General features: G+C 43.1%; 1 protein-coding gene across 10 annotated transcripts in view; it reads right to left on the reverse strand.

Annotated features, from left to right (window-relative positions):
• golga3 (golgin A3) overlaps positions 1 to 12,918 on the reverse strand; it is an 82,985-nt gene that overhangs the window by 15,674 nt on the left and 54,393 nt on the right. For all 10 annotated transcript variants that reach the window (XM_048611431.1, XM_048611434.1, XM_048611432.1 and 7 more), the window contains 2 exons: positions 7,513 to 7,656; positions 930 to 1,127 (listed from right to left, as the gene is read on the reverse strand). In XM_048611431.1, coding sequence (XP_048467388.1) covers positions 930 to 1,127; positions 7,513 to 7,656 — 342 coding nt within the window. The remainder of the gene's footprint in view (positions 1 to 929; positions 1,128 to 7,512; positions 7,657 to 12,918) is intronic.

Here is a 12,918-nt window from a genome sequence, read left to right on the forward strand (position 1 = left end):
TTCAGTAATTTTTATTTTCTATTTTGAAATAGAAAAGGAGTACGTATGAAATGCAGTTAATTACAAAGTTGAGGGAAGGGAAAAGGAATTGGATTGGTTTGTTATATGGATTTGACAATGATTAATACTGACTTTCAACAAGACAGATTTTGTTTGTCTGCATTGGCAGAGCACAGCTCACTGCTGGCGTATTTAGCCGTTGGAGCAGCACGACGTTCTTAACATGGCATGAACAGCTGAGACCTCCAAGCATGTGCAATTCTTGATTTGACACTAGACAAATAAATATTGACAAGACTGTCTAAATAGTGGGACCGCCCGAATCTTCAGTTTTACACCATGAGTGGTCTGGAACTAGCTCTCTGCTGGACAAACAGCAATTTTACAACATAGCCCTCAATTTCAAATGAGAGAAGAAAAAAAAAGACAGAGAGAAAAGTATTTGAAGTCCATTAAAAATAACTAGCTTGATTACAATCATTTTAAAAAATTATGAAGGAGGGCAATGTTATCTCTAACTTCCATTTGTTGTGTACATCAACCTGTTACACAGTGCAGTCCCTTTGAAATTGCGTGCATCTTAAAGGAAAGATTATGTGTGCACAGCCTGTTTGTGTTTTGACTGGCATATTCTCAAATGCTAGGAGGTCATGTGCCCCTGTAGCTTAGAAGAACATGGGCAGAGAGGGGAGATGGGGAAGGTTAATAACCACAAGTGGCTAAAATAAAATTTGAAAGAAGTTTAGTCCCACACCATTATTAGAACAATAAACCCATCTTTACAAGTGATAATGTGTTTCCAGATTCAATGTCAGGTTTGATTTCTTATCAACAAAATACTTTGCATCAGGAATTCCTTTAATCTATAGCACTCTTGGTATCCAGCATAAATGACTGACTTAAAAAATTCCTCTGCTTTGGGCTCATACCTGTAGGTTTAGTTGGACAAGATCTGCTTCTCTTTTTGATAAGGCAGTCTCCAAGATGCTGGTGTGTTCTTTCAGTGCAGCATGGGACTGACTTAGGCCAACTAATTTCCCTCGTTCATGTTCCAACTCTAGAGTCAGCTTTTTATTGGCTTCTTCCAAGCGTCTTATCTTTTTCCGATAACCTCTCGACTCTTGAAGCTAAGTGGGAGAGAATGGAAGCCATTGTAGCAAACAAAGAATTCAAACAAAATAAGAAGCCTTCATATTCATTACATTTAACCACTATAAAAAAGATGGACTTGGTATGCAAAGGTATAGTATAGGTCAACAGTTTAAATCATGTATTTTATAATTTCAAACACACTTTTAGTGTTTGGAAAACAAACAGTCTCAGCTACAATTATTCTCAACTAGGCTACTTCCAAAAGTCCTGTATGGAAAGCAGACTACATCAATCACAACTACACCTTTCAACATCCCTCAGGACAGAACACACCCCTAATTTTGCCTGAAGGATGATAGTTCCAGAGAAATACTACCATAAATGCTTGAATTAGATTGCTTTTAAGGAATGAGCAACTGGAATAGATATTTTCTAATAACCTATTCAGAGATGTTATTACACAACTCTGCAGCAGGTAGGACTTGGAACAGGATTTCCTAGGTCAGAGGTAGGAGCACTACCTTGAGTGCTTGTAATAATTCCAACAAAAGGGATTGATAATAGATGTGTTCATTCAAAACAAAAAATTATTGACAGTAATCCTTGAAATTAGAGAAAATGCAGGGGAAGCGGTCAAGAGGAGAAGCTAAAAGGGATAGAAAGAGAAAGCAATAAATGATCAAAGACACTTATACATGAATGTAATAGGCAGCATCTCAGTTATCATTTACAGTTGTAAATAAACAGATTTGGTTTGCCCCTGACCTTTAGCTTTGGTTTTCCTCTCCCGAGAACGGTGCATTTGTGCTGCAGTAGTTTTATGGATGTTAGCAGGTAATACATCATCCAAGACACCATTTGATTCTTTCTCCAAGGTGAAGAGGTTCACTACCACAGACCCTATCTTTATTTGAAATCCATACACATACACCTAGCACATCAAAACCGACTAACCTTTCGATCGGCTTTGCTGTAGCGTCACAGATTTAAATAAATGACATGGAACAAAACCTATCAGGTAGCTGACTAGTATGACATTGTACATTGTACAGTGACCCACAGAAGTTCAAAGTTATACATCCGTCCAATTTTTGAATACACATTTAGTCAATATAGGGTCATGGTTCTAGAATTTTACATGCTCTCAAATAGATAATTTTAAATGAATTTTTTCGGTTTTTTGCTGAATTTATCTGTTCCATTGCTGTTAATTTTGAGAGAAAACTGACTGATTGTAATCAGTACACAATAATGACAACATTCTTCTGGAATATACCAGACATTGGGCTGTATTCGCAAACAGAAGAGTCAGAGAATGTTCTGTTGTTGTTTAATTATGCCAGGAGAGGAAATAAAATTGAGTGAACGGGACAAATTTATTGCATGTGGATACTGAGACCAAAATACTCAAAATATTCAAACTGTAGGGTAATTTTACAGCTGAAAAGCATCTCAACAAATACTTATGTGCAACAAGTGTTTCATTTAGAGCAGTGAGAGATAAAATTGAAACATATTTTTACTAAGCAGAAATATATTGAAAATAGTCCATGGTTCATAGCAAAATTCTAGTGAGGAAGGAGGATTCTGGGAAGGGGATGAGTTGACCATGGTTAACCATGGAAATTAAGGATGGCATCAAATTGAAAGAAAAACATACATTTTGACAAAGATTTGTGGTAAGCCAGAGGATTTGCAAAGTTTTAAAAACCAAAGGATGACAAAAAATTGTGTTTTTTTAAAAATATATAAAAAACAAGACAGCAAAGTGTTCATAGGTCCCTTAGAGAACAAGGCCAAGTAATAAATAATGGGAACCAAGAAATGGCAGGAGTTGAATAAGTACTTCATATCAGTTTTCACAGTACAAGACATCACTAGCATTCCAAAATTACTAAATAATCAACAAAAGCAAAAGGACCAGAGGAAATAAATACAACAACTAACGTAACAGGAAAAGTCCTACAGAAACTAATGGGCTGATAAGTCTCCTAGACCTGATTGGATGCATCCTAGGATATTAGAGGAAGTAGCTACAGAGGTAGTGGACACATGTAGTAGTACAGTAATGTTCCAAGAATCATTAGTTTCTGAAACAGTCCTAGAAGATTGTAAAATTGCTAATTTAATATCTTCATTTAAAAAGTGGAGATAACTAACAGGTAACTATAGGCCAGTTAACATCTATTGTTGGGAAAATATTGGAATCTATTATAAAGGATGTAAAAGCAAAGCATTTAGAAATACAGAATGTGATCAAGCAGACTCATCATGGCTTCATGAAGGAGAAATCATCCCTTACAGGTTTACGAGAACTCTATAAGGCTGGTAACAAGCAGGATAGATAAAGGAGAAGCAGTGGACATAACATTTAGATTTTCAGAAGACTTTAGATAAAGGTACCACACTTTAAGCTACTTAAAATAAAAACCTTTTGGTGTTGGAGGACCTATTGGTTAGCCATTTAGCCATGCTAATGTAAGAGTTGGGATATAGGGAATATTTGCAGGATGGCAACCTGCAACAGGTAGAATGTCACAGGCATCAGTGTTGGGGCCACAATTATTTAGAATATATATTAACGGTTTGGATGAGGGAAGTAAAGTGAATTTACCATAACCAAGAAAAAAATAAGTGGGGAGGCAAGTGGTGAGGATGAAGCAAAGAGTTTGCAGTGATATAGATAGGTTAAGCGAGTGGGCAAAAACTTGGCAAATGGAACATAACGTGAAAAAATGTGAGGTTATACACTTTGGTAGGAAGAATAAATGAGCTGAATATTATTTAAAAGGAGAAAGAACAGAGGAATGTGGGAGTGCTTATGTATGAACAACATAAAATTGAGTAGGCAATAAAGAAAATGGAATGTTGACCTGTATTTCAAAGGGAATAGAATATAAATGCAGGGAGGTTTTGCTGAAAATATACAAGACACGAGTCAGACTACATCTGGAATACTGTGAACAGTTATCTAAGGAAAGATATACCGGCACTAGAGGCAGTCCCAACAAAGGTTCACTAGGCTGATACTGAGTCGAGGGACTGCCTTATGAGAAGTGGTAAGTAGGTTGGGCCTGTATTTATTGGCATTTAGAAGATTGACAGGTAATTTTTTTTTGAAACATACAAGATTCTTATGGTGACTTAACAGGGTAAATGCAAAGAGGTTGTTTCCCCAAACGGGAGAATCTGGGACCAGAGGGCATCATATCAGAATAAGGGAACACAAGACAGAGACGAGGAAGAATTTCTTCTCAGAGGGGAGTAAATCTGTGCTAATATTTTCCGCAGAGGGCTATCCAGGCTGTGTTGTTAAATATATTCAAGGCTAAGACAGACAGATGTTTAATCAGTCAGGGAATCATGGGTTAGAGGGAAAAGGCAGGCAAGTGGTGTTGAGGGTTATCAGATCATCAGATCATTGATGATCTCACTGATTAGCAGGGCAGACAATGGGCTGAAGGGCCTACATCTGCACCCACGTCTTATGGTCTCAATGATGGTTTCTTAATGCACCTGGAAATCTACTTTTTCACAATTCCACAGTGACTACACTTCAAAAGTACTTTCAGACATCTTAAGGTCATGAAAGGCCAAATCAATGCAAGTGGTTTTCTGTTTTTAAAATAGTTTCTATTCATTTTTTGTAGAACACAAAATTCTTCATACTACAAAACAGAAGGGTAAAAGTGGTTCATAAATAGATTGTTGATAAACACTGTTTTTTTGCCAGTAGAATGATCCACCACCCGGGTCTGGTTATTTTCTTAGGGGCAAGATAGAAGGTTAAGGAGAGAATAGAAGATCCCAGAATTAATCCATTCACTCCCACAGTACAGTGTTTAATTTAGTTTGTTCCAAAACAATTGGAGAAATTAATTCATTTCCAAGCAATACCAACAAGGTTTTTTTCCTCTTTAATCTTTCATCGAACGCTGGCATTGCTGGCAAGATCAGCATTTGTTAATCATCCCTAACTTACTTTATGGGATGAGGGCGTCATTAGCTAGGCAACATTTATTGCCCATCGGGCAGTTCAGAGTCAACCACATTGCTGTGGGTCTGGAGTCACATGTAGGCCAGACCAGGTAAGGATGGCAGTTTCCTTCCCTAAAGGACATGAGTGAACCAGAGGGGTTTTTCCCGACAATGGATTCTTGGTGATCATTAGACTCTTAATTCCAGATATTTATTGAATTCAAATTCCACCATCTACCATTGCGGGATTCGAACCCGGGTCCCCAGAACGTTATCTGGGTCACTGGATTGATAGTCCAGCAATAATACCACTAGGCCATCACCTCCCCTGGACTGAGCAGCTTGCTAGTGAATTTCAGAGGACAGTCAAGAATCAGTCACGTAGGTATGACCCTGGAGGTCACATGAAGGCTAGACCAGGTAATTACAACAGATCTCCTTCCCCAAATGACATTTTTCATATTATTTATTCATGGGATGAGGGTGTCACTAGCTAAGCCAGCACTTACTAACTATCCCTAATTGCTCAGAGGGCAGTTAAGACCATATTGCTGTGGGTGTGGAATCGCAGGGAGGTAAGGATGGCACTTTTCCTTCCTTAAAAGACAGTAGTAAATCAGATGGATTTCCCCAACAATCGACAATGGAGTCACAAACACTTAATTCTAATTTTAACTGAATTTAAAATTCCACCATCAGCCATAGCAGGATTCGAACCTGTTCCCCAGAACATTAAAAACAAACAGTCCCTCTTCTGTACGTACATTGATACTGATTCCCGACTCTTCCGCCGTTACATCGATAACTGTACGGGTGCTGCATCCTGCACCCAGACTGAACTGGAGCAGTTCATCGACTTTGCAAACAATTTTCACCCTGCCCTCAAATTCACTTGGTCTACCTCAGACACCTCCCTTGCCTTTCTCAACCACTCAGTTTCCATTTCTGGCGACAGTTTACGGACCGACATTTACTATAAACCCGTAGCTCCCACAGCTACCTAGACTACACCTCCTCCCACTCTATCCTGCAAAAACTCCATCCCGTTTTTCCAATTCCACCATCTGTTGCATCTGCTCTGACGAGGAGACATTCCACTCCCAAGCATCTCAGATATCCTCCTTTATCAGACAAAGTTCTTTGGCCGCCTCTGTCATCCAGAGGGCCCTCCACCACGCCTCCTTCATTCCCTGCTCCACAGCTCTAAACCACCCAACCCCAAAACATAATAAAGATAAGGTCTCTCCCTTGTCCTCACTTTCCACCCCACCAGCCTCCGCATCCAATGTATCATCCTCAAACACTTCCACCAACTCCAATTAGACCCCACCACACGGAACATCTTCCACTCCCCACTCTTCTCTGCCTTCCGCAGGGGCCATTCCCTTTGCCACTCCTTAGTTCACGCCATACTCCCCACTAACCACTCCAATCCGCTCAATACCTTCCCCCGTAACCGTAAAAGATGCAACACCTGCCCATACACCACCTCCCTCACCTCCACTCAGGGCCCTAAACAGTCCTTCCAAGTGAGACAGAGCTTCACCTGCATCTCCTCCAACCTAGTCTACTGCATCCGGTGCTCCCGACGTGGTCTTCTCTACATTGGGGAGACCAAATGTAGACTATGTGACCGTTTCACCAAGCATCTCTGCCTGGCCTGTAATGGCTAACCTAACCTCCCGGTCACCGTGCATTTCAACCCGTCCCGCCAAATCCCCCTCCAACACATCCATGCTCAGCCTCCTCCAGTGTCGCACTGACTTGGAATGCAAATTTGAGGAACACCACCTTATCTTCCATCTGGGTACCCCACAGCCCAGAGGACTCAACACAGTTCTCTAATTTAAAATAACCTTCCCACCCATCCCCTGGCTCCCTTTCCAGCCCCATCTCCTCCCTTCCATTCCACCTTCTGACCCTCCCTTCCAGCTACCAACCAGATTCATTCCTCCCATTGACCAACCAAGTCATACCTATTACCAGCATCCATCTATCACCACCATTCTGCACCCCGCCCTTTGTTTGCAGCTCCCCCTACTCCACATCCAGTCCTGAAGAAGGGTAATACCCGAAATGTTGACTGCTCCTTTCCTCCAGATGCTGCCTGGCTTGCTGTGTTCTTATAGTCTCCTGTTCGTCTACCCCAGAACATTACCTGGGTTTCCGGATTAACAGCCCAGCAATATTTCCACAGGCCATCACCTCCCCTAGAGTAAAGTAGATTTTTTTATGACAATAGATGATCATAACTCAGATCTGCTTTATATTTCAAATTTGTTAACAGAATTCAAAGTCTACCTGCTGCTGTGGTGGGATTCAAACCCATGTCCCTAGAACATTAGCCCGAACCTCTGGATTGCCAGCCCAGTCACATGAAATTGGGTATGTGTGATTGATAATAATACCCGTACACAGAACTTGGTTTGGTTTAGGTCTTACCTCATCCTCTAGATCCAAAACCTTCTCTCTATAATCCTCAAGTTCCTGGCTGGTAAGGGAGATAATTGCCTGTAGTTCCTTTTCAAGTGTCGCTTTGCTGTGGTTTACTGCCTGCAGCTCAGTTTGCAAAGCATGAATCCGTTCCTATTAACATATAAAGGGATAACATGATAATTTGCCAATCCAGCTCCAACCAACCTCATCAATACAGTAATACCAAAATCCACACTGCATTTTTTCTGTCAAAGATTTTCTGCCAACAACTGAGCTGTATTCATTGGATACCTTATGAAGAAAACATTGTACATTTTGTCTGAACATGAAAGCTTTGTGGGAAAAAAAACTATATCCTGTAAATTTCTCGTTGCATTACTGAGTCATTAACCGGTCAGAAGGTGGGAAGTCTTTGATCACGTTGTTCAAGAATTTGACGGGAAGGGCCAACTCTCCTAAAAAACCAGAATGATTCGACCTCCAATTTTTACCTTCAAGGCAAAAACATGGCTCCTTATGTCTTATTTATAGCATTCAAAATGAGATCACATGCTTAACAAGTGGGTCACAAATGTTGGAAATTTGCAACCCATCAATCTGTGGCTCCAATAAACTGCACTATTCATTGTTATTTATTTCAATCAACAAAACTCTAGCTACACAAAAGCAAATTATAAGAAGTGCTGACGCCGAAAATCTGAAAAGACGACAGAAGCTGCTGGAAACACTCAGCAAATCCGGCAGCATCCGTGGAGAAAGAAACGGAGTTAAAATTTCAGATTGAAAATCATCAGTTCTGAAGAAAAAGTCAACAACCTAAAGCATCGGTTGTTAAGTTTAAATCAGGGATAGATGTTTTTTGTCAAGCAAAGGTAGGGTTATGGGCCAAGGCAGGCAAATGGCATTAGGCCAGAAGGTCAGTCATGATCTCACTGAATGATGGAACAGGCTTGAGGGGCTGAATGGCCTATCCGTGTCCCTGTGACCTGCTGAAAATTTGGAGATTTTTGTTTTACAATAAACTTCAGGCACCTCTCAGTAACAAGTTGGACTTTTTTTTCCCTTATGCATTTGTGGGATGTGCGCATCACTGGCTGGCCAGCGATTCTTGTCCATCCCTAGTTGCCCTTGAAAAGGTGATGGTGAGCTGCCTTCTTGAACTGCTGCATTCCTCCTGCTGTGGGTTGACGCACAATGCCATTAGGGAGGGAATTCCAGGATTTTGACCCAGCGACAGTGAAGGAACGGCGATATATTTCCAAGTCAGGATAGTGAGTGACTTGGAAAGGAACTTGGATGTGATGGTGTTCCCATGTATCTGCTGACCTTATCCTTCTAAATGGACGTGGTCATGGGTTTGGAAGGTGCTTTCTGAGGATCTTTGGTGAATTTCTGCAGTGCATTTTGTAGATGGTACACATTGCTGCTATTGAGCGTCGATGGTGGAGGGAGTGGATGCTTGTGGATGTGATGCCAATCAAGCAGGCTGCTTTGTCCTGGATGGTGTCAAGCTTCTTGAGGGTTGTTGGGGCTGCACTCATCCATGCAAGTGGGGAGTATTCCATCACCCTCCTGACTTGTGCCTTGTAGATGGTGGACAGGCTTTGAGGAGTCAGGAGGTGAGTTACTCGCTGCAGTATTCCCAGCTTCTGGCCTGCTCTTGTAGCCACTCTGTTAATGTGGTGAGTCCAGTTGAGTTTCTGGTCAATGGTAACCCCCAGGATGTTGATAGTGGGGGATTCAGTGATGGCAGCACCATTGAATGTCAAGGGGCGGTGGTTAGATTATCTCTTATTGGTGATTATCATAGCCTGGCATTTGTGTGGCGCAAATGTCACTTGCCACTTGTCATTAATGATGCAGCTGAAGATGGTTAGGCTTAGGGCACTACCCTGAGGAACTCCTGCAGAGATGTTCTGGAGCGGAGATGATTGACTTCCCACAACCATTAACGTCTTCCTATGTGTCAGGTATGACTCCAACCACCAGAATGTTTGCCCCCTGATACCCATTGATTCCAGTTTTGCCAGGGCTCGCTGATGCCACACTCAGTCGAATGCAGCCTTGATATCAAGGGCTGTCACTCTCACCTCACCTCTGGAATTTAGCTCTTTTGTCCATGTTTGAACCAAGGCTGTAATGAGGTCAGGAGCTGAGTGGCCCTGGCGGAACCCAAACTGGGCATCACTGAGCAGGTTATTGCTGAGCAGGTGCTGCTTGATAGCGCTGTTGATGACACCTTCCATCACTTTACTGATGATCGAGCAGAGACTGATGGGGTGGTAATTGGCAGGGTTGGATTTGTCCTGCTTTTTATGTGCAGGACATACTTGGGCAATTTTCCACATTGTCGGGTAGATACCAGTGTTGTAACTGTACTGGAACAGCTGGGCTAAGGGAGCGGCAAGTTCTGGAGCACATCTTCCGTACTATTGCCGGAATGTTGTCAGGGCTGGTAGCCTTTGCAGTATCAAGTGTCTCCAACCATTTCTTGATATCACGTGGAGTGAATCGAATTGGCTGAAGACCAGTATCTGTGATGCTGAGGACCACTGGAGGAGGCACAGATGGATCGTCCACTCAGCACTTCTGGCTGAAGATTGCTGCAAATGTCTCAGCTTTATCTTTTGCACTTATGTGCTGGGCTCTTCCATCATTTAGGACGGGGATATTTGTGGAGCCTCCTCCTCCAGTGAGTTGTTCAATTGTCCACCATCAGTCACGACTGGATGTGGCAGGACTGCAGAGCTTAGCTCTGATCGATTGATTGTGGGATCGCTTAGCTCTGTCTATCACTTGCTGCTTTTGCTGTTTGGTGTGCAAGTAGTCCTGTTTGGTGGCTTTACCAGGTTGATACCTCATCTTTAGGTATGCCTGGTGCTGCTCCTGGCATGCCCTCCTGCACTCTCCATTGAACCAGGGTTGATCCTCTGGCTTGATGGTAACGGTTGAGTGGGGGATATGCCAGGCCATGAGGCTACAGATTGTGTTGGAGAACAATTCTGCTGTTGATGGCCCACAGTGCCTCATGGATGCCCAGTCTTGTTGCTAGATCTGTGCTAAGTCTGTCCCATTTAGCACGGTGATAGTGCCACACAACACGATGGAGGTTGTTCTCAATGTGAAGGTGGGACACGTCTCCACAAGGACTGTGCCATGGGCTCTCTTACCGATGCTGTCATGGACAGATGCAACTGTAGCAGGCAGATTGGTAAGGATGAGGTCAAGTATGTTTTTCCCTCTTGTTGGTTCCCTCATCACCTGCTGTAGACCCAGTCTAGCAGCTATGTCCTTTAGGACCCGACCAGCTCGATCAGTAGTACTGCTGCCAAGCCACTCTTGGTGGAGAACATTGAAATCCCCCACCTGAAGTACATTTTGTGCCCTTGCCATCCTTAGCGCTTTCTCCAAGTGTTGTTCAACATTGAGGAATACTGATTCATCAGCTGAGGGAGGACGGTGTGTGGTAATCAGCAGGAGGTTTCCTTGCCCATGTTTAACTTGAAGCCTTGAGACTTCATGGGGTCCGGAGTCAATGTTGAGGGCTCCTAGAGCAACTCCCTCCCAACTGTGTACCACTGTGCCACCCCCTCTGCTGGGTCTCCCAATTTGGGCCCTAACGCCCAGATGTTAATGAGGGGAGGACTTTGCACGGTCGTAGGCTTTTCCGATGCCTAGGTTGATGCCGGGTGATCCATCCAGTTTCACTTCTTTGAGTCTTTGTAGCGATTGGTGCAACTGAGTGGCTTGCTGGGCCAGTTCAGAGGGTAGTTGAGAGTCAATTATATTGCTGTGGGTCTGGAGTCACATGTCGCCCAGACCAGGTAAGGGTGGCAGATTTCCTCCCCTGAAGGACATAAGTGAACCAGATGGGTTTTTCCGACAATCAGCAATGATTTCATGGTGATCAGTAGATTCTTAATTCTAGACTTTTTTTTTGAATCCGGATCCCCAGAACATCAGATGGGTTTCTGGATTAATAGTCGAGCGATAATACCACTAGGCTATCGCCTACCCGCCAAAGGGGCGAATAATAAAACCGGCATTGTAATCAGTTTCACAGTTTATCTAGGTGGAGGTTTTTCTTTAGGATGAGACATACCTATAAAGGATGACTTCATTTGTCCATCTTCAAGCAGTCTTGAGAAAATGGTGGTGGCTCTTTTATAATCAATTGGCAATTAAAAGTCAACCTTACAATACGGCTAGAAGCATGCACATATTAGACCAGGTGAGAGGCTCCCTTCCACTTAGGACATGATCAAACCAGGGCAGGTCTTTAGTGCTACATAGCATTGGAATTTGTGACCATGACAGCTGCTACAATAGATTCTGAGTCAGATTCTGAGGTTGTTAGTCCAATATCAACCACCGGGCACAGAATATTTTGTCACTAAATAAAATTCAACTTCAACCCTTAGTTTACCTTCAGAGCCTTTTAAAGTTATTTTTATTACAACTTCCCTTGCAAATCCTGTAACTGACATCTTAGAATGCCAAGAGATTTTTTAAGATTTGTGGGAAAAAGCAGGGGGCTGGGACAAATTGGATAGATCTTTCAAAGAGTCAGCATAGTCGTCATGTTCCAAATGATATCCCTTTGTGATCCAAAATTCCATAAAGTTCCTTTTTAGACCACAATATACACAAGCAGAATTAGGTCATTTGGCCATCAAGTCTGCACTACTATTCAATCACAGCTGGTACGTTTCTCAACCTTATTCCCCTACCTTCTCCCTGTAACCCTTGATCCACTGAACTAATCAAGAACCTAAGATAACAAGATGTGGAGCTGGATGAACACAGCAGGCCAAGCAGCAGAGAAGCAGGAAAACTGACGTTTTGGGCCTAGACCCTTCTTCAGAAATGGGGGAAGGGAAGGGGTATCTGAAATAAATAGGGAGAGAGGGGGAGGCGAATAGAAGATGGATAGAGGAGAAGATAGGTGGAGAGGAGACAGACAGGTTAAAGAGGCGGGAATGGAGCCAGTAAAGGTGAGTGTAGTTAGGGAGGACGGACAGGTCAAGGGGGCGGGATGAGGCTAGTAGGTAGGAGATGGGGGTGGGGCTTGAGGTGGGAGGGGGGGATAGGTGGGGAAGGAAGGACAGGTTAGGGAGGTGGGGACGAGCTGGGCCGGTTTTGGGATGCGGTAGGGGGAGGGGAGATTTTGAAGCTTGTGAAGTCCACATTGACACCATTGGGCTGCAGGGTTCCCAAGTGAAATATGAGGTGCTGTTCCTACAACCTTCAGGTGGCATCGTTGTGGCACTGCAGGAGGCCCAGAATGGACATATCGTCTGAGGAATGGGAGGGGGAGTTGAAATGGTTCGCGACTGGGAGGTGCAGTTGTTTAGTGCGAACCGAGCGTAGGTGTTCCGCAAAGCAGTCCCCAAGCCTCCGCTTGGTTTCCCC

This window comes from Rhincodon typus, chromosome 24, assembly GCF_021869965.1.
Source record: "Rhincodon typus isolate 14 chromosome 24, sRhiTyp1.1, whole genome shotgun sequence".
NCBI lineage: Eukaryota > Metazoa > Chordata > Chondrichthyes > Orectolobiformes > Rhincodontidae > Rhincodon > Rhincodon typus.